General features: G+C 40.7%; 1 protein-coding gene across 7 annotated transcripts in view; it reads right to left on the bottom strand.

The window, feature by feature from the left end:
* Positions 1-22,837, bottom strand: part of SORCS1 (sortilin related VPS10 domain containing receptor 1) — a 572,111-nt gene that overhangs the window by 248,723 nt on the left and 300,551 nt on the right. For all 7 annotated transcript variants that reach the window (XM_060099829.1, XM_060099837.1, XM_060099849.1 and 4 more), the window contains exon 3: positions 16,929-17,028. In XM_060099829.1, the coding sequence (XP_059955812.1) occupies positions 16,929-17,028 (100 nt within the window). The remainder of the gene's footprint in view (positions 1-16,928; positions 17,029-22,837) is intronic.

The following is a 22,837-nucleotide window of genomic DNA, read 5'->3' as shown; positions in this document are numbered from 1 at the left end:
CCTGACTTTGGCCTTGGCACAGGGACAGAAGGTGCCAGGGATGGAAGAACTCACTGTTCTCTCTTGGCTGAGAGGCTCTGCAGCCGGGGTGCCCTTTTGAGAATACAGCGGGATCGGCTCTGCACTGGTCTCCCGGGAAGGCTCTCTCCTCTTGCCAGGATCCCCCGGCCAACCCTGTTCAATTCCACTTGTCACTGCAGGAATTTGAAAGACATGACAGCCAAACAAGAAAATGGAGATGAGTGACAGTCACACTTTGGCGATGCTGGGACAGGAGAAGGCTGAGTTGTTGAGTACAAAGGAAGGGGCTAGAAAAGGAGCAGCTGGTGGTATCCAATCCATTTATTCTTCCACTCATTTTATAGCGTTCATAAACTCTCCTTCACTGTGAACAAAATCTCCAGAATCTGGTAGGTAGATCTGAGCACCTGGCCCTGGATGAAAGTGAAAGAACCCTCTCTGTGCATTCATGTCTGTCTCTTTCCAAACAGCAGTCATTTTCTCCTCTTGTTTTTTTAAAATTTCACTTATCTAGAGTTTGTGGGTGGGGAAGGGGAGGTCTCATAGACATGAAATGAAAAGTACCAATGTTCACTACCGTCCTTCTTTCTTTTGGAAGGTGGTGAAGGTTCAAGTTCAGTGATAGATGAAAGCTCACACACACATGCTTCCTTAAAATTACCCTTTCCTTGGTCCAACCTCAAAGCAGTGATAACTCCTCTCTTCGCTCATCTTGCAGACCCTGACACGTTAGAATTTATTTCCAAATCTGTTTTTCAAAAAACACCTGCATTTTTGTTCATGTTCCTCTCTCATGGGATCTTTGAATAGCGATTTGTATCTAATAAGCCTGGTGGGCTGCCTGCGTTTCATGCCAAGACAGAGCTACTTGCTGTGCAAAGGAATGAAACTAGAACCCTGGAATAACGGAGTAGAACTCTCAAAAAATAAAATTTCAAGAAGCCCCCCTCCCTGAGTTTATCAAATATCTTTGAAAACCCTGTAAAAGCAGCCTCCCACACCTCTGCAAAGTTACATGGCTAGGAAGCAGCTCTCTGAATTATTTGTTCTAGCCCCTCCCTCATTCCCAGGTGGGAGAGTAGAGGGCACCATGCAGCCTGCACCTCATGCTTTCCTAATCCACTCCTAAAGACTGGGCTTCACCACTTTCTTAAATCTCAAAGATGCCCTGAATGTGTCTGCGTGTTCTGGACCTTTATCCCATCCAGTGGTCAAATGCATAACACAGCTGTCTTTCTGAGAGGGGAATAATGAACACAGTTTTAATGTCAAAGGTACAAATGGAGAGAAACAGTCTAATTTCACATCAAATTTTCCATTGTCCAGTAGAGGGCAGCTGGCTCCAAACACAAAACACATATTTTATATTCTGTCACCAACACCAAGAGTTCTACCTACTTATTTTTATAAAGAAAAATGAAACCAAGAGATTCCTAGAAAAATGATACCTTACTATTAGGACAGCTCATCTCTGTTCAGGAAAGTGTGGCCCTAGGTCCATATGCAACAGAATTATGGGGGAATGGGGAGGTGGTACCTGCTTGTTAAAATGCAGATTCTCAGAGCTTCTGACCCAGATTTTCCGAGAAACAGGCCCTCAGAATCTACATTTTTACAAACTCTCTAGATGATTCTTACATATGCCAAGGTTCAGGAGCCTCAGTACTAATTTGGTCACTTCATTCCACGAATCTCTGAAAGGCAAGTAGACATACCCTTAAGTATTTTCATATAGAGAGAGAAATCCAAAGATATCAGAACATTCAAGTTACAGCACTCTTCTATAAATGGCTAAAAAACAGAGTCACTCTTACTGTTTGCTTCATTGAGCAGAAATGAGTATCTCACGCACCATTCGAAGAAATAACTGTGGCCATAGGGAGATTATACTCTTTAGTTAATAGGTAGGGAAGGTGAATGTTAACCAAGAAGCTTAGGAAAATTTCCATGTTGCCGAGTCCTCGTGCATGTACCAGCTACACTATCTGGACAACCCCCTCTCTGAGCCTTAGTTGTCTCAACATTAAAATGGCATTTATGGTACTTACCCTGATTTCAGAGTTTTGTTTTGTTTCCTTTCTGCATCAACTATCATTATGCATGGGAATGTTCTTAGTACATTTCACATATGTATATCTTACAGCTTACAGTTTATTACAATCACTTACTTGAGAAGCATGAACCATTGTTTTTCTAATACTTCTTTGTAAAGTGTGAGTCTGGGTTACTTCAGACACCACTTAAGAGGCTTAAGGGAGGTTTCTTGTTCTAATTTAGGTCTAATTTAAACAATGTCCTTTCTAATACTTCCTTTTATATATCTCTCTCTCATAGTTTTAATTATTTCCTTTATACATTTGATGTAGAAAGAAAAAACTGGGGAGGGGTGCAAGAAGTTTATTCATGAGGGCCCATGTGTCCAGTCTTAGAAGAGTAAATAATATTTTTCCACTGATGCTACAGAGTAAATTGCTTGGAAGAAAAGGATCTCTTTTCTAAGAAATTGAGAGGAAGCAGTGGCTCCTGCAGAAAAAGTGGGTGCCTAGAGATTCAATGATGGTTCAGTATCTCAAAGATTAAAGGCAATGATGGAGTCACAAGGTCTAATCAGAGCTCATGAATAAAGCTGTGCAAGGGGAAGAACACACCCATGACAGCGTGTGCATGCAGTGACAGGAGGACAATTTCTCAGTGGTGATTTCTCCAAGGAGCATCGCTCAGGACACTGGAATCTACCTCTAAGCAGGTCCTGTACCAAACACTGGATGATTATCTTGTTCTTCCTGTCACTGGTCACAGGTGTGATGGTGGGATAGGTGTATTTCTTTTTTTCTTCTTTATATATATATATATATATATATATATATATATATATATATATATATATATATATATATATATTTAGCTGCATTGGGTCTTCGTTGCTGCATGTGGGCTCTCTCTAGTTGCAGTGAGTGTGGGCTACTCTTCCTTGTGGTGCTCAGGCTCAGTGGTTGTCGCACACAGGCTTAGTTGCCCCACGGCAACTGGAGCCAAATGGTTTGGGTTGGATAATCTTCTGGGCTTTATCATATGAGCTTAACCAGTTCCCATTGGTTGCTGGGAAATGGGATGCTGACATGGACCTCCAGGTAGCCAGATGATTCCCACTCACCGCGCTACACTCTCAGGCTCTACCAAGACCTGTGGGGTGGGAAGAACGAAGTGTTGTGGCTCCTGGGAAATTTTAAGCCCTCATACAAGTATAACCTTCACGAGTCTATAAAATTTCAACTAGTAAAGACGGGAAAATGGGGGAGGCTAGTAAAACTGCAGGAACCATTTTCTCTGCAGATCAAAGAATTAAAAGCATTATCTCAGTCTGGTTGTTCTCACTAATGGTGCAGGGAGAAGGTGGGAGGAAGAGGCTATTTCTACAAGAAGAGGATGGTGCTTTCTGTCCAACTTCAACCTGCTTAGATCTGGAATTTTAAACTAAGCAGGGAAAGGCAAATTTCAAGCTCCATTCACTTTTAGCAAATGGGGACTTCTTGTCTCAATGTGAGTACAGAGAGACTTGTTCCTGGGCCACTGTGTTTACGGACGGCCATTTCTACCAAAATAACTGGGTTGGTAGAATTTGGCTTCAAACCTCATTAAAATGTCAGCAGCATCGTACCTCTGTCACAATAGAAGATGGGGGAAATAGAAGTCAAGAGTGAAAAGAATCTAAAAAAGAGTGGATATATGTATATGTATAATTGATTCACTTTGCTGTACACCTGAAACTAACACAACATTGTAAATCAACTGTACTCTAATAAAATTTATTTTTTAATAGTCACGTTAGATACAAAGATTAAAAAAAAAAGAGTGGAAAGAATTACAAAGGAGATGTTACACCTCTGAACACATCATCAAGTTTGTTTCCCCAAATAAGAATGTTTTAAGGCTCGTGGTCCACCAGAGTTACCAACCTTCTTATGATGGACATCTGTGATCTCAAACTACTACTGGCTCTGAATGCCCTGATCTCACACTCCATTAAAGAAAGGAATTTAATATTACCTAAAATGCTACCATCCTAGCAGTGTGCTAGTCACACTTAATTTGACATGCAGAGGGCTCCGTGCCTGACTTCTGCACTCTGGGGCTTCAGTCTCTCTGTCAGCCTGCCATGGAGCAGGCCAGCTATACCTAGGGCAGAATGGCCCCGCAGTTAGCAACAAATCACCATCCTGAAGTAACTGGCAGCTGTGCTGATATGTGAATCTGGGATAAACCTACAGGCAATGTCCCAATTTTTGCCTAATTATTTATTTATTTAGGGTCTTCATTTGTGTTGACACAAAAGGTGATTGAATTGAAAACTTGTTCACTCTTGTGGTCTGCCTCTTTTTCTTCCAGAGAAAACATATGTTTCCATTCGCACATCACTCTCTTATGGAAGAAAAACAATACCACGACTAAGAAGAATGCATCCCACCAGTCATACCAGGCACTAAGCCAGAATTACAGCAAGCACAGGCAGGGGTAAGAAGCAATAGATTTTAATTGGTGCCTAGGGGTAAAGGTCGGCTCTCTTGGAACAATGGGCATCTATGGTGGTAACTGACTGAGTCCTCTGTGGGAGTTTGTAAATGTCAATAATGCATTTCCAAATAGAAGCACAAAGGGCTTGGGCCCACAAAACAAAAACAGCTTTAGCCAGTGGAGAAAATATGTCAATCTGTGGGTTAAATAATACATTCATAAAGCATAAGGGGTGGGCACACACAAACACACCACATAACTTAAATTCAAAAGGAATCGGACTGCTTCCAATATCAGACAAGTGCCTTTCTGAGATCCAACGTCTTTTTCCCCAGCAGAAGTTCAGCTCTTTTCCTGGATCCCTCTGGAATTCAAACACTATAATTATTGGAGTCAAACTGGATGCGTGGTTTGGCTGCTAAAGCTACTGTCCTCCTCGTGAAATTTTACTGAAGGAGAAAGCGTCAGCGTTTATTAAGTCGTAGCTGTCCTTTCAAGAGAATTTGGGCCCCTTTTAGAAAATAGTGGGGCAAAGACGAACGACTAGTCATTGAAACACCAGAAGTGCCCACTGATCCCCCAAATCAGGAGGACCTGACGGAGCCCCCTTGACTGCTTGGACTGCTTCTCTTATGGCCATGTTTCACTTCATTCTTCTCACCTCCCCATCATCCTCAATATTCAATAATGCTGCCCTGATCTGGGTGCTCTCCTAAGTGTTCAATAAGTGGGACCATATTTTCTAAATCAACTATTAGGTTAAACAGTGTGTCAAAGGAGCATTGTAAAGGGCACTTTTAAGATGCAAAAGAGTAGGACATATAATATATATTATCAGGTTACTGGGATTTCAGGAAATGAAAGGTACAGCATCTGTACCAATGTTAATCCCATGCTCATCTCTACTTGCATCCTCCCCCTTCAATCTCCCTGTCTTTGCACACAGGGCCCCCTGTTATATGAATCTCTACTGTCTGGCACTCAATAAATGTTGGTTCAACTAAATTACATATATTTTTTGTGAATGTCATGACCCTGTGTTGTACTGGTCTGCTTCATTGCTCAATCTAAGCCTTCTAATGCCGTATTCCTGACTATCGCAGACTACAGTCCCCTCCAAACTCTTAGAGTCTTTGTCATCTGTCCCATGAAATCCATCATCTTCTGTCTTGCACTATTCTTTAATTGCATCCTCACAGGGGGGATGTGAACTCCATAAGGGCAATGCAAGGTTCACACTTTTTTTTTAAAATATTCACCAATATGCTTGCAAAGAACTGGGTACAAGCCAGGGTGTTCAATAAAATATGTGTCAATTGATTTCTTAAAATTGCACCTCCAAATCTCATCAACAGTTCTGTCTGACCAACAGTTACTTAAGATAAATGCTGAATATATCTAATTTATAATAAGGTAAAATATAGTTTTATTAATTCAGTTTTAATAATGTCATCATTGCCTATTTATTCATTTTATAAAGACAGGGAAAATTTATAATAATTGAAAAAATTTATGTTACTATTATAATTCAGTTGGGTCATGGGGACTTTTATTTTGGTTTGATTAGTCAGTATAGTCAGGTATAAATGGAAATTAGCATGTTAACATAGCCACAAATAGTCAAAATAGGCACGGCTTATTTCTTTAATATTTGCAAATCAATCAATGCTTGTATGCACTGTGATCTGTGAACACTGGTTTCTCACAACACATACACTGAAAGACACTTTTCATCTGCTTTTTCCCTTCTCCTTTGACAAATATCTGCTTCTCTGTGGTCTTCCTTGAGTCCCCCAAAATAGTGTTCTATGTACATAGCTATCATGATACATAACTTCTCTACTGTAGTTGACTGTTTATACATTCATCTCCTCTGCCAGACTGTGTGATCCTTAAGAGCAGACAATGTCTTCTATTTCTATTCTGCTTCCTAGTTCTTAAAAAAGATCTGGCACAACATAGGCATTTAACAATTTCAGTTGAGTTGACAAATGATAGCATAAGGCATGGCCATATAATCTGAAACAGATAAAAATGATAACAATGAGACTAACATTTATCGAATACTTCCTGTGGGTCAGGCACTGTTCCTCTTTGCTTGTTGTAACTCTTTTCATAACTTCTTGATATGGACACAATCGTTATGTTTTATTTTACAGATGAGGAAACTATATCACAGCGAGGTTAATAACAAACCAACAAATAAAACCTGTCTAAGTGTACACACCTAGTATGTGGCTTAGCTGGAATTTAAAGCTAGGCAGACTGGCTCTAGCATCCATCAGATTAACCATTACATGACTAATGACCCCACCAGGCAAAAATTCACAATGACCACCTTCAAATGACAAAGTGTAGCTCCACCATGACTGCAAATAGAGGCTGAGTTGGTGCATTTGCCAAGTGCAGAAACTATTGGATGTACACATAAATAGAAGAGGCCATTCCATAGAGGCATGGGGAGCAGCCACGGGAGACAGCATTAAAAGGACAGAAGTTCATTAAGCACAGGCAGCAGCAGTGATATTTGAACTTGCCACTGGGGAGCCTGGATCTAGGCCTGCCACTCCTCCACACTTGAGTCATAATTGTATTTTCCTTCCTGGCAAAACCAATTTCGGCCACAGCCATCAACATCTTTTCCCACTTTGAAAGCACTCAGGAAGAACAGAGAGATAAAGGTAAATTGTACTCCATCTGAAAGCCTTAATAAGTTCCTGGTGAGTTAGCCAGCCCTCCTCTCTCTGAGAGATCTCAAGAGGTCCTTAATCTACTGCTGAAAATATTTATGATTTTGTTTCTTTTTCTTCAACTTTATGTCTTCACTGTGCTTTATACTAGCTTTCTCGCATCACCATTTTGTTACTTCAAATGCTTTGTACTAATCTCTGCCATCATCCCTCTTAGCTTTTAACATCTGTGTCTTTCCTCCTATACCTTTTCTTCTCTTATCTGTGAGAGACTGTGTACTCAGGTTGTTTTACTTTTCCCCATTCTGTATTTTTTGGATTCATCCACATAGTCCTTTTTTCCACTACAGGTACGCTCATTTCCTGGTTGGCAGATGCTGTCAATCATGGAGATACTTAGTATTCTAGTCCCCAAACAAGCACACACAGCCCCAAGCAGGAAAAGAAGAAACTGCTCTGTCCCAGGCATCAAATTGTATATCCCATACTACAGGCCTTTTTACCTATGAAGATCTAAGCCCATCTTGTACCTACAAGCTATGGTATTTTGTCCTGCAAAATTTATTTTAAGCAGTTGACTTGGAGGGTTATGGAATGAGAAACATGTTACCAGTTGGGAACCCAGTACAATGGGAGGTGGATGCCTAGAGGAACAGAGGGAAAAACCATCAAAAGAAGATTTGGTCAAGGGGAAGGTCAGGTCAGAAAAAGGAATGTTTAAATGGAAACAATTTAGCTCCTGAGGCTGAGCTATTCTCTTAATTTCTATGCAGCTATTCAGAATACCTCAGCTATTCTCCTGAAGTATTCTCTTAATTTCTCCAGGGAAGAAAAGAGTGATTTTATTAAAGATTCATCGACATCAACTCTGTTTTTCCTGACAGCACCGAGAGAAAGCTTGGGGCAGATCTGATATATTGGAGTGAAACGTTCCCACCCTAGTAAATATGGCACATTTCCTGTAGCAGCAGGCATTCATCTCCATCCATCATGAGAGAGGCACGGCTATTCACTAGAAACAAATGTTCTAGATACAGTGTGTCAAACACCAAATGATGGAAACCTCTGAGAAACCACAGGGAGTATGCTGGAAGCAAACAGACCAGAATGTTGAAAAGACCTCTGACCACTTTCCACAGCAGAGCATAACTTGGAACCAACCTGAAATAATGCATCTGACCTTCATAAAAGGGTAATGGATGGGCATTTAACATTAGGTCAGCCAGAACTTCAGAGAACAAATTCTAATAAGGACAGATGATGAGACAAAAATAAATGAATAAGGAGGTAGATAACTAAATATAAAAGATCTCCCCAAAGAAGGTTAAGCAGATAGTCTATTAGGCATATTTGAAGAATGATCAGCCTCTGATACAGGTTTCCTTTCATTTTTGAGAACTTCTGTCCACCTGGCCACAGAGGCAACCTACCTTCTGAGACCCACTCAGTGGTGTAAGAAACATGCAGTTTCCAGATCAATCTTACTTCATAATATTTCTAGACTAATTCAGGCTACCTCTACCCTGATTAATTACATTTGTTAAAAAGGAGTAACACCAAAAGACAGAGTTCTATTTTCCCCCTTTGGGAAAGAAATACCACCTGAAGTCAACTAGAAGGCATTATCTAAACTTAGAAAAGGTTGATCTGTGGATATATTTATCATATCACCATTCTACCTATTTAAAATCTAGCTAGCTACCTGTATGTTATTTTTTAACATAAATGTGGCTAATAAAACTCTGAATTATAACATCAACATCATATAAACTTGATCCTTATACAGATATAACTTAGTTGTTTCTTTTTAGTTCAGCAATTCATGATTAATATTTAATGTATCAGTTGCTTATTATGTGTGATAGATACATCTTAAAAATGAGGAATAACAAATATGTGATGTTAATTATGCAAGAAGCTTCTTTCTAACAACAATAAAACGATACTTAGTGCTACTTAAAGCTGCATGAAATACAACAGTGAATTACTAGTTAACCTGATAAGTTCTGAGAAACCAGGCACATTCTGAATCTGCCTTTCTTTTCTTTTTTAACATCAGTGTTAGAGAGGCACAGATAAGAGTCAATAAAAATCAACTGTGTACCTACTCTGTAATATACTAAAATTGAAAAGACCGTGGTTTGATTAGCTTTTTTAATCTATGAATGTTATCATAGGTGCTTTGATTTATATAAAATAGTACAAAGTACATCGCTGTTTCAAGTGCAGTTCCATGTACAGAGGGAGAATGGCTTAGATCAGTGTTTTCATTTTTGTTTTTTTACAACTGTGTTCTGTGGAGCCCAGGAGTACCAGAGGGCTCCCTGGGGCCAACTTGGGGTGATGAGGGAGTTCGTTCATGGGGACTGCTCCTGGCACTCTGCCCCTGTTTCAAACAGAGAAATTTGCACTTAGTATTCTATAGCTTGTTTGAAACTCAGGGGCTTGGATCACTGTTGGAGCATCACCCAGAGGAAAAAAAAAATGTAGATGTGGCATGCTTTCTTGGATTTGATCTGATTTTTTTTTTTTTTTGGTGGTACACAGGCCTCTCACTGTTGTGGCCTCTCCCGTTGCAGAGCACAGGCTCCGGATGTGCAGGCTCAGCGGCCATGGCTCACGGGCCCAGCCACTCCGTGGCATGTGGGATCTTCCCGGACCGGGGCACGAACCCGTGTGACCTGCATCGGCAGGCAGACTCTCAACCGCTGCACCACCAGGGAAGCCCTGATCTGATTTTTGAACACTCAAGAAAAGAACGGAACAATGCGTGATGGACGAAAACAGTACAAACACTCAGTTGTACCCAGAAAGGATCAAAGGAGATTCTCCCTCCCTTTAGCCATCATTGTCCAGGTTAAGGGCAGGCAAGTAAGCATTTGTTGCCAAAAAAAGTCACTTCTACTGAAGTTTGGAAAATGCCACTTCCACTCTGTCCCTGAGTTCATGCATTGCACTTCTTTATGAATGAAACATACATGATTTTTTAAAAGATTAGAGGCAAACGCATGATCCTGTGTACAAAGGGACAGATAAAAGAGTTAGAGTAGAATGAGCAAGTGTTGCCCGTCTGCTGAGGGAAATGTCATGCACCCCCTTTGATGTATTATACAATACACTCGTTCCCCTCAGCCTTGCCGGATAATGTCGAGTGAGTGCTATGCAGTGTCCTGGCATCTTAAATATTAATCATGCTCTTCTTGGCTAGAAAACATAAAATTATACACTATGACTTAGAAATTACTAAAACCTATAGGGATTGTTTTCTTTTCTTTTTTAACTGTCCTTGTTTATTCACTTGAAATAATTAATTTTACAATTCGAGAAAATAAATCAGCCACAGATGGTTTCACACTGTATTTTTCTTTTCAAGTTCCAGCCTAGGAGTCCAAAACCCAACCTAAGTTCAATTCAAATCCTCAGCCATGTGTTGGATATGACTGAACCCCAGGACCCTGTGCTCCACATGTTACAGACAACAAAGTGGATCAAGGCACTTATCCCATCCAGGACCCTGCGTTCTCAAGGGGCAAGTATACAGGGTCAAAAACAACTATAATCAGAAGAGAGAAGCGCAGAAAAACAGAAGCAGATGCCTGGGAGGTCAGGGGGAGTGAGAAAATCTCATTAGGGGAATTGATTCGATTTTATGGACTAGGTGGCAGGAAGAGGTGGACCGGTGCCGGTCCGCGGCCTGTTAGGAACCAGGCCACACAGCAGGAGGTGAGAGGCGGTCGAGCAAGCGAAGCTTCATCTGCCGCTCCCCATCGCTCCCCATCACTCGCATTACCACCTGACCCATCCCCTGCAACCCCCCACGGCTCCGTGGAAAAACTGTCTTCCAAGAAACTGGTCCCTGGTACCAAAAAGTTGGGGACCGCTGCTTTAAAGGTCTAATGATCTTTGCTCTTTTATACACCAGTTGCATGCAGCCTCAGGCAAGACACTAGTCTCTCGGGACTCAGTTTCCATATCTGTTACATGCAAAAGCAGAATCTTAAAACTTCCAAAATCCTTTAGGCTCTGATTCAACGATTCCATAATTTTTCCTAAGAGAAGTTGGAGGACACTATCAACCACACCTCTTTCGGGTCCCCAAAGGTCACGTATATGATATAGACCACCCAAGCAAATGACAAGAGGAATTAAGCATGCCCAGGATATAAAGAGAAGAGGCAAGCAGTCAATAATCATACCCTTATTTAGAAAGTGCCACATATAGTACGGTAATTAAAACCTAAACATCTGGAGAAAATGCAAACAGTGTCTAATGTTGGCATGTACCAAGAGACTGGCAAGAATGGTCAGTGTGGGCTTCCCTGGTGGCGCAGTGATTGAGAGTCCGCCTGCCGATACAGGGGACACGGGTTCGTGCCCCAGTCCGGGAGGATCCCACGTGCCGCAGAGCAGCTGGGCCCGTGAGCCATGGCCGCTGAGCCTGTGTGTCCGGAGCCTGTGCTCTGCAACGGGAGAGGCCACAACAGTGAGAGGCCCGCGTACCACAAAAACAACAACAACAAAAAAGAATGGTCAATGTGTTCTAAGGAACCAGGGTCCTATTTATAGGATACAAGTCTTGGAAGGCTCCCTCAGCAGGAAAGATATTAATTAAGTGGTGATAACACAGAAAGGAGAAGGAACTGGGATATGCAGGGGGGACAGGAAATATGAAGAACAAATAATCTCTAGGTTTTTTCTTTGCTGGGAACACACTGTACAGACAGTACAAGGATATAACAACTAAATGAACTGGCTGTTCTGAGTTTAAAAAAACAAAACACTTTTTCTTCTTCTCTCCCCCCAATGAATTCCACTTGGGATTCTGTATTCTTTAATCCTTAAAGATGTTATACAATACCGCGTGAAGGAAGCATAGCTAAGGTTGGTTGGGGGCGATAGGAAAGGTACTACGGATAGATGCACATTGAGTATAAATAAGTTTTCTTTTTTAGGCAGAAAACAAATAAACTCAGTGCGAATTTAAGAGTAAGACTGAAATTTCAGCATTGATTTTTTTCTCTTTGATACATTTGTATTAGCTCTCCCCATCACCATCCTACAACCCAGATGCTCATTTCTGCTGCAGGTTAAGTCATCTTTTCTCATAGAATATTATATGTAGGAAGCCAATAAACTACTGCTGAAACCAACAAGACTTGGGATTTATCATGAACTGGGTGTGGGGGAGTACTTTCCCTCGGAGGCATGGTGACGAATAGGTAGCCTGCCTCTCCTCTGGCACTAGGACCCACTCATCCTTGTACTTTTTTTTGTTTGTTTGTTTGTTTGCTTTTTTTTTGCTTTTTTTTGCAGTACGCGGGCCTCTCACTGTTGTGGCCTCTCCTGTTGCGGAGCACAGGCTCTGGACGCGCAGGCTCAGCGGCCATGGCTCATGGGCCCAGCCGCTCCACGGCATGTGGGATCTTCCCGGACCGGGGCACGAACCCGTGTCCCCTGCATCGGTAGGCGGACTCTCAACCACTGCGCCACCAGGGAAGCCCTCATCCTTGTACTTTTAAGCCTACCTCATATATCAGAGGCCAGGTGCTGAGTTCCTTCGAAAGAGAGGATGCTTGAGCTAGGATAATACCTGGGAGACAGATTTCTATGTCTCTTAGTCAAGATTTCCTAGACTGATCTATGATGAGATTACAGTTTTTAGTGTAACAGACACATCCAAGGAAAGCTGCAGTAATTTACAGCAGGCTTGCAAAGAAGTAGCCAATGAATGATCATCAATTTAAACTGCAAATAAGGGCCTGTTTCGTTCTGGATGCTGATCCCAGTAATGCCCCTAACAAGCTGCCTGCAAAGCCAGGGCCTGATGCCTGCTGTTGGAGACATATTGATCGAAGAAGAACTGTGCTTGTCCACATAAGCATCTAAAAATAGCCAGAAGAATGCAAAGGCAAAACAGGTTTCTGGGAATGGAAGACAGTTACTCCGATGTCAGTTTTATTCCAGTTGCTCTCACTGATGTGAAGAGGAGAGAGAAGTATCTGGTACAAAAGATGTTAACTTGTTAGACAGCTCCCCAGAGACCTAAAAGAATTAATACAACCCTTTAAAGGAGCCTGCCTTTTCACTGGAGGATGCAGAAGTCCTAGGAGAATTAGAGCAAACCTGAATGCCTTTGTCCTGCATAATTAATACAGCCTGATATTTCTTTTCTTCTTCTTCTTCTTTTTTTTTTATAACATAAACTCTCATTGATTGGGGGAAATATATTCACACTTTAAAATGTTGGGCAGGTACTATCTCTTTGGTTCAAGTATGTCCCTTTGTGGGGGAAAGTCCATATTTCATGGTGATAAATTCACCTCATAAGTAGAAAAACTGAACACAAATATACTGCTATGTCAACTTTATTGATTTTTGCACCATTGTAAAGACCTTCATCGTCCTCCAATATTTCTTAAATCTATCAGCATCTCAGAAAGTCACCCTGAGGGCCTTATTTATCTGTAGAGAAAAAGATCCCTTCTCCTAGGTTCACCCATAAACATTGTGATTTAAACAGCTCAGATCTGCCTCTGCTTCTGGAAGTTAACCTGCAGAGAGAAAGCTGTTCTCAGAGTCACGGGCAATGGCTACTTCTTCTCTGGAAAAAGGATTAGCCAAGTCTTAATTTTAGCTAAATGCCCATGGCCAAATGTCTTTTTTTTTTTTTTTTATCTTTTCATGCGGTACGCGGGCCTCTCACTGTCGCAGCCTCTCCCGTTGCGGAGCACAGGCTCCGGACACGCAGGCTCAGCGGCCATGGCTCACGGGCCCAGCTGCTCCGCGGCATGTGGGATCTTCCTGGACTGGGGCACGAACCCGTGTCCCCTGCATCGGCAGGCGGACTCTCAACCACTGTGCCACCAGGGAAGCCCCAAATGTCTTTTTTGAAAGTCCTGCAGGTAACTATAGATGAAATATGCAGCTTGATTGATATTGATGTATTGACATAAATAGATTCAATGGCAGGGCTCCATTCTGTATTATGTCTAAGCTTTCCTTCTAGTCTTAGGAGCTACATCTGGACTTGAGATCTCACTCTTCAAGTCCTTCTCCTGTTAACAGTGTTGTAGTCTTCAGGTCGCTACCACATACTCTGCTGCTACAGAAAAGCCTATGCCTACATTCAATATTTGCCATCCTATTTTTTTTTTTTTTTTGCGGTATGCAGGCCTCTCACTGCTGTGGCCTCTCCCATTGTGGAACACAGGCTCCGGACGCGCAGGCCCAGCGGCCATGGCTCACAGGCCCAGCCGCTCCGCAGCATGTGGGATCCTCCTGGACTGGGGCACGAACCCGTGTCCCCTGCATCGGCAGGCAGACTCTCAACCACTGCGCCACCAGGGAAGCCCTGACATCCTATTTTTAAAAATCATATTCCTTTCTAATGGCATTAATAAAACAGAGACTGTCACTAGATGAGAACAATTCTAAGGTCTCTTCCAGCTGTAAATTCCTTTGTTTTTGCCTGTATCACTTTACAAACAGGAAAATGTAAATGACTCACCCAAAGTAACCTACTAGGTGGAAGCAGAGTCAGAGACTTCTCAACTACAGAAAGTCATAGTGCATTTACTACTAGAATACGGGATCTTTGAGGGTAGAAAGCTGGCTTATTTCTTTTTGTATCCTATAGTGCCTACAGATTGTTGATTGCTAAATGAAATTTACTAAAAATGTGAACTAGAGGAAAAATCAATAGGGATTACAAGAATCAATTCAAAGCCAACAAATGTAACTCAATCTCATTATAAAAAATAGAGGATATAAGTTCATCTCCTCAATTTAGGACTGTATACAGCAGATCAAAGTTGTTTAGATGTAATTGTTGATGATGGACTGGTCATCGGCCACGAAGGGGAAGATAGGAGTATTCAAGGTAAATCTCTAAATTTGTGAGGTTGACATTATTGAACTGTGCTGTCCAATACTGTGGCCATCAGCCACATGTGGCTACTTACATTCAAATTAAGACGAAATGAAATGTAAAATCTGGTTCCTCAGTCACACTAGCCATACTTCAAATAATAGCGCCAAGTGGTTAGTGTCTATAGTATTGGATAGCTTAGAGGAACATTTCTATCATTGCAGAAAGTTCTACTGGACACAGCTGCTTATACAGGATAATCACTACCATCACTTCCAATAATTATATGAAGAAGGAGAAGGAAGATGAGAAAAGGAGAAAAAAGTGAAGAGAAAACATGATTAAGCCTTAACTATTCTGTGCTAAACACCTGACGTGCCTTAGTTCATATAATTCTTACAACTTTCCCCATGAGGTAGGTACTATAATTATCCCCATTTTCAATTTGATGACACTGTGCTTGGAGAGATTAAGTAAATCACCATAGTTACATACTTGGTAATTGGCTTAGCTGGGTTTTTACTCAAGCCATCTGACTCCAGAGTCTATGCACAGTGGGAAATTATGCTGCTCCAAAATAAAAACTTGAAATGTTTACAGTCAGAAGAAACATTACACCCTACCTAGGTGGTTCTTAATCCCAGATACGTACCAGAAGCACCTGGGGAGCTTACGCGAGATACAGTTCCCTGAGGACTAACCCAGAGCAACAGGAGCAGGGCTGAGGCTTGCGTATCTGGGGACGCCTAGTGCTCTGAATGTACAGCCAGAGTGGAGGGTGACTGTTTAGAGATGTACTAATCTACCTTCCACAGGCCAGATGACAAAATGCAGCACCTACCTACCCAAGGTCACTAACAGTACCCACTGACAGATCTGAAATGAGAACCTAGGTATCAGGGCTGCCATCATAACAGAATATGGCTTAGGACACATGAATGAAAAACCTTTTTCTGTTTCCTGATGGATACTCATATCTATTCATATAACTCTCACAATACTTAGACATTACATGTCAGAATTCAGAATTGGATACTGCAAAGTTTTAAAACCAAACAATGAATGTAGCGCCACTCTTCTCTTGAGACAAATAGGTCTTTCTCATTTAAAAGCAAACATTTTCTTCCTAAGAAAATAACATCTTTCTCTGAAGAGTAAATAAACCCTCCTCATAAGAGTAGTATAATACAGTGGAAATGGTATGACTGCCAAGCAAGAAACCTGAATCGTGTCCCAACTGTGCCAGTAACTCTGTGATGGGGGCAAGTCATTTCCTTTCTTTGAACCTTAGTTTTCTCATCTGTAAAATTAGCATGTGGTTTATGATGATCACCAAGGTTCCTTCCCAGCATTGCCTCCATTCTGACATTTGTGTGCAGGCTGAATAAACTTTCGAAATGAAACTTCCAACCTGCTATAGGACAATGCATTTACTTCAACTCTAGCCAATCTATTTACTCCATGTCAAGGGAAATCAGGGGGACATCACATGAAAATCCCATCTTTTCTTCTGTTTTGTCAAGGCTCATTCTGATTCTTGTCACTGATTGGTCAGAGCTCTTAACAAGAGTCTGAACATCCACTCAACAAGACGTTCCCTGTAGCTGTCTTTAGGAAATGGTCATGATATACCTACCCCATCTCTCTCCTACATTCACAGCTGCTGATCTGAAAATTATGATGTGTCAGACATATTACCACCTTAACATCCATCAGCTCATCTTTATATCTCTTAAAGCTTAACTGTATTGGATTTTTAGGTGGTTTAGAGAGGTTAGCCAGCCAAGACAGAAGTCACATCATGAATAAATAGCATTCTCTGAATATACATTTCTTACCTTACGCTTGTTGGTAGGACACACGTAGAGATAGCTTAAAATTGTTTTCAACCCAACTTTATCATTCAGCTTCTCATAGGTTGCCCCATAATCGGTTGACCTATAATTCAAAAGGAGCATTAATGAGGACAGAAGTATATACGTCATTTGTCTGCTTGTCAGTATAATGCATGTTTTACATAGTAGAATGGCCCTCCAGAGGTTTCTAAATGATTCATGTAGTACATAATGATGCTTAATTATGTACACAGTAGCATCATGTGAATGGTTAACATTTGCATTTAAATTGAATTGGTAAAAATTAAAACTCCATCTCTCACTGCTCCTTAAGGTACGTGCATTGCATAAAGAAAGTGTTTAGTTTTCAAAGATTGAGAATGAGGGTGTCCCCTGAATTAACCAAAGAAATAAAGACCTTTTACTTAGATTTGACATTTCCAAACTTCTGCTTTATCTTTGGCAAGTGGAAAAGCAGGTTCTCCTGATTTATCTACAAGCTGTGGTTTCTCTCATGAGCCACAGAATATATGGTGGGTCAGTCCCCCCAAAGGTCATTCAGTCTTTTCCTATTATTTAAGAATAAGAAAATGTCTTGATAATAAGTGAAATTTCACAATTCTAGTTGGTGGCCTTTTCCATTGTTAAGCCACCTGGAGTTGGGAGAATATTACTTCTTGGTACTGACTCTGTCTTTTTTGGAGATTCTCTCTTCTCTTCTTGATGCTGGTCAGTAACTTATTAATTCAGACTGAATAAATAGGCCTTAATCACCTCTTCTATGTACATCTTATTAGATCAACATTGCAACCACGTACAGTAGGAAATATTATCTGTATTTGAAGAAAGTGGTTCAGAGAACTTAAGTGACCTATTCAAAGCCAGTTAGAATTTGACTCTAGGTATCGTGGCCCTAAGCCCTGTGTTGTTTACATTATACCATAGCTTTATTTGTTTTTTTTTAATTTAAAGGAAACATATAAAATCTCTTGTCAGCCATCTTTATACATATAGGAAATTCCCAATGAAAATTCATTCATTCATTCATTTACATTTGTAGAGCCTCTAAAATGGACCAGGCCCTGTGCTATGTAGCAGGATACAACACATGCCCCTACTCTCAAGAATCTAACAGCTTTTTATTTAATTTAATTAATTAATTTATTTTTGGCTGCATGGGTCTTTGCTGCTGCACGTGGGCTTTCTCTAGTTGCAGCAAGCAGGGGCTACTCTTCGTTGTGGTGCGCGGGCTTCTCATTGCAGTGGCTTCTCTTGTTGCAGAGCATGCGCTCTAGGCGCATGGGCTTCAGAAGTTGTGGCTTGCGGGCTCTAGAGCACAGGCTCAGCAGTTGTGTTGCATGGGCTTAGTTGCTCTGCGGCATGTGGGATCTTCCCAGACCACGGCTCAAACCCGTGTCCCCTGCATTGGCAGGTGGATTCTTAACCATTGTGTCACCAGGGAAGTCCCAAGAATCTAACAGCTTTGAGAGGCAGAAAAAAAGTTGCAACGTGTTATGTGTAATGAAAGAGGTAAAAATGAACAAGACTCAGAAAATAAAGTTGGTTTAATTAGAAAACCACAAAAATGTAATTATTTTAATTTATTTCTGATATTGATAGAAGTTACATATTCCCATAGACCATAAAGACTAAATAGAAGAATTTTCTGTTAACAACCTCAATACCATATATTAAGAGCCTACTCTGGACCAAGCACTGGAGACAGAAAGCTATGAAATATAAGTACCTGGAATTAAGGAATTAAGAATTATTGTGGGGCTTCCCTGGTGGTGCAGTGGTTGGGGGTCTGCCTGACGATGCGGGGGATGCGGGTTCTTGCCCTGGTCTGGGAGGATTCCACATGCCGCGGAGCGGCTGGGCCGGTGGGCCATAGCCACTGGGCCTGCGCATCTGGAGCCTGTGCTCCGCGGCGGGGGAGGCCACAACAGTGAGAGGCCCGCGTACCGCAAAAAAAAAAAAGAATTATTGTGGCTGTGGATCCAGGGATCTCTTTACCCTAAAAATTTATATATACATATATATAATACATAAATATTATAAATGACATTATATTATTATAATATATAACATTATATATAAATTATAAGTAAATAAATATAAATAGTCAATACTTTATAAAATTTAGATTATACTCCAAATCACTGAAGATTGGAGTGGTATGAAAAGTTTCTTGGAAGGACTATGGACCTTGAAAATGGAAAATCGGTTGGGCTTTAGAAGAGGGATGTAGAGTTGACCCTTGAACAACAGGGGAGTTAGGGGCACCAACTAAATATTCCAGTAGTCAAAAATCAGCCTATAACTTACAGTCAGCCCTATATATATATGTGGTTTCTCCACATCTGTGGTTCTGCATCCAAGGATTCAAACAACCACAGATTGTGTAGTACTATAGTATTTACTACTGAAAAATATCCATGTATTAGTGGATGCACACAGTTCAAACCTGTGCTGTTCAAGGGTCAGCTGTAGTCAGAGCATCAAAAACTAGAAGTACCTTGTGTAATCGAAATATATAACTGGATTTCCTCAGGACCAGTTTGTGCTCTAGCCAAACTGAACAAACGCTGGCTTGATAACCAGGAATATTTGAAGAATAATCCTAAACTCTTCACAGAAGATCTTATCCATGAACCACAACAAACTTCTTTAAATTCTCCTTCCATATTTACTTTTTTCTCCTCAAACTCATCTTGATGTGAAAATCCCTCCTACTTTCTAAGAAATATCTGAGACTTCTTCCCTTACTCAGTCTAATCTTGGTGTTTGACTATTTTTTCCCACTCTTACCCTGGCCTTACTGGGTCTACTTTCTCTTCTTACTAAGACTTGCTTGTCTCCAAAGTTTCACTAGTCTTTCTCTAACTCCTTTTATTGGATAACTTTTTCTATTTAGTATTCTGAACAATACTCACAAGTTCAAGGACAAAAAACCCAGATGCAAAATCTATGGGGGGTGGTGATGGGAGGAGGATGCAATATACAAATATCTCTACATTAATAAATTTTGCCTAGTGATAGGTGGAAATCAATAGGACTATGTTGGAGATGAGAGAACGGTTCAATTTTTCTAGGGGGATAATGGAAAGGAGGCCAGAGAGGTAGGGATCAGTCTATAAAAGCATGATCATTAGTTTCTTATCATTTCTATCAACTTGATCTCTGAGCTACTCAATGAATATTTTTCCATTCAAAAAACATACTACAGGGCTTCCCTGGTGGCGCAGTGGTTGAGAGTCTGCCTGCCGATGCAGGGGACACGGGTTCGTGCCCCGGTCCAGGAAGATCCCACATGCCGCAGAGCGGCTAGGCCCGTGAGCCATGGTCGCTGAGCCTGAGCATCCAGAGCCTGTGCTCCACAATGGGAGGGGCCACAACAGTGAGAGGCCCACGTACCACAAAAACAAACAAACAAACAAACAAAGAAACATACTACAAGGGCAAACTCTGTGTGTGTGTGTGTATTTAACTGAAATCCCAATGTGACAAGATGATAATGGAGTGACTATTTCAGATTTACATTAACAACTTCTTTTTCAGATAGCTTACAACATGTTATTGGGCATTTTTCTCTTATTATAACATCACCAGTCCAGATACTTCAGGTATCTTCCATTACTTTTTGTGCCATTTTTTGCCCCTTGATTTTCCAAAGCTCAAAAAGTGAATCGAAATTTGTTAATTCTCAATTCCAGCAGAACTAAATGTTTAAACATTATGGTATTATAATAATTGATAGATAGAAAGAAAAAATGTATTTCCACACACCCCAAATGGCATAGACTGGCAATTCTCCATGGCTGTCCCACAGAACTAGAATTAGAGTGTTGACGAGTATCATGGGTAAAACTAACAAACAGCTGGAATACACTGGTACAATGACACAGGAGTGAAAATACTCAATACTGGCAAACCAGCTGGCAAACAGTTACTGCACCAAGTTCACAGAATAGCTACTTCCACCAGCTTCACCACCATGGTCTCTTCTTGGAGGACTCCCACATCCCTCACGGTCCCAGCAACCAAAAGATTGAGGACTGGCACAGCAGAGGTCCCCAAGAAACTTGCTCCAGCACCTTTCCTGAATGGCTACTGCCTACTCCAGTCAGCCTGAGCCCCAGTGGAGGAGACAGTGACCTTGGAGGAGGCACTGCACCCTGGGAGGCAATTCCTAGTGCCCATCTGCAAACTCCCCTTGTCACAGCTAACACATGCTTCTAATTATGCCTGCATGGTCAAATGCGGGAAATTCAGTCTCCTAGGTATGTGGGCTCCAAAAGAGTAGGGGAAAGACAGACAGCTGAGCAGCAGGCTGGCTGCTGAGCCAGTGCACTAGCTGTTAAATATTTTAAGTATCATCTCTAGATATGGGGGAGAGGAGTGTGACCTAAGGTCAAAAAATGTTAGGAAACACTTGATAAGGCAAAATTTAATGTTTCTTCACTTCAGAACTTAGAAATTTTATTATTCTTATATACATGCATACATTTTATTATTCTAATATACACTGTGAACCTCTTACATGCATATGTCATGAAGCATTTTCAAAGCATATTTGATTATAGGATCCATTCTTGAGAGATATCTAATGAGATTACTGTTCTGAACAACATACTTTGGGAAACAATATGAAGAACAACAACAAGAAAAAAAGCCAAAAAAGATTATGGACCTTGGTTTCATAAGAAAAGGAGAACAATAAAAATATTAAAAAAAAATCACATCGGCAAAAAGAAATGCCAGTTATGCTAACCACAGTGACTGCTGTTGTAAAGGCAATAAAGGGAAGTAATCTTAAAAAATATGTATCATACACAGACATATTTAAGACACAATATAAGCAGCCTTGATAAATAGCAAATGATTAAATCAAGGATTTCAGGTTCTTGCTTTTGATCCTTAATCCTTATTCTACCCTTTATAAGAACATATCTTAAATAGTGACTTTTAGAACATTTCAAAGATGTCTTTATTTAAGTATTTACTATATGCATAGAACTAAGATGAGCTTCTCTAAAGGGTAGAGAAACCACATTCAAGGCATGGCACCTGCCTTCCAAGAACTTACGATCTCTTTGAAAAGACAAAGTCCCTCAGTTGAAGGGATGAATACAGGGCACGGTTAGTTTCCACAAGAAGTGGCACAAATAAAATGTGTGATTGGATTTCCTCTACTATAATTTTATAACATCAAATGAGATAATAAATAAGCACAGAATCATCTGTAAACTAAATTAATCCATAAAAAGTGCTGAGCACAATAGCTGGTATATAATAAACAATCTACAAATGATAGCTTTTGTTGTTCATTTTATCACTCATCTTTTTTTTCTTGATTTTTCATATTCTTTGCCTAACACTTAACTAAAACCCATCACATGAACCCTCAAGGAAAATCTGAATCACTGAAAATGAGTTAGAGTTAGTTTGCTTAGAAGATAAGACTATTTCATCAAGCTATTACCATTTTAAAATGTAACCATATTTAGCCTATCATATTTTAAAGGATATGTGCTAGTAGCTTTGTGTGGGACTTGGATCAGAAAGATAAGGGTAAGAACTGGAATTTGATAGTTAAAGATTCTACACCCTGCTTCTATAATAATTGTGCCAGGATCCCATTGCTGAAGAGACTGCTATGCTTAAGAAACCTAACAGAAAATAAAAATGAACATTTATTGGGTGCTTACACTGTGATCTAAGCTCTTCAGCTCATACAGAATCCCATGAGATGGACACTGATAGTCACATGCTACAGACAAGGAAGGCTCAGATGTATAAGTAACCTGCTTAACTAAGGCCACAGAACTTGGAGGTACAGCCCTCATTCTGGGCTGTATCCTTAACCTCATGCTGCATTGGCTCTCTCAAAAGTTACAAGAGGAAAAGGA

Source organism: Mesoplodon densirostris, chromosome 1, assembly GCF_025265405.1.
Source record: "Mesoplodon densirostris isolate mMesDen1 chromosome 1, mMesDen1 primary haplotype, whole genome shotgun sequence".
Classification (NCBI taxonomy): domain Eukaryota; kingdom Metazoa; phylum Chordata; class Mammalia; order Artiodactyla; family Ziphiidae; genus Mesoplodon; species Mesoplodon densirostris.
Note: the sequence above shows the minus strand (reverse complement) of the source record. Positions and strands in the feature narration are given on the sequence as shown.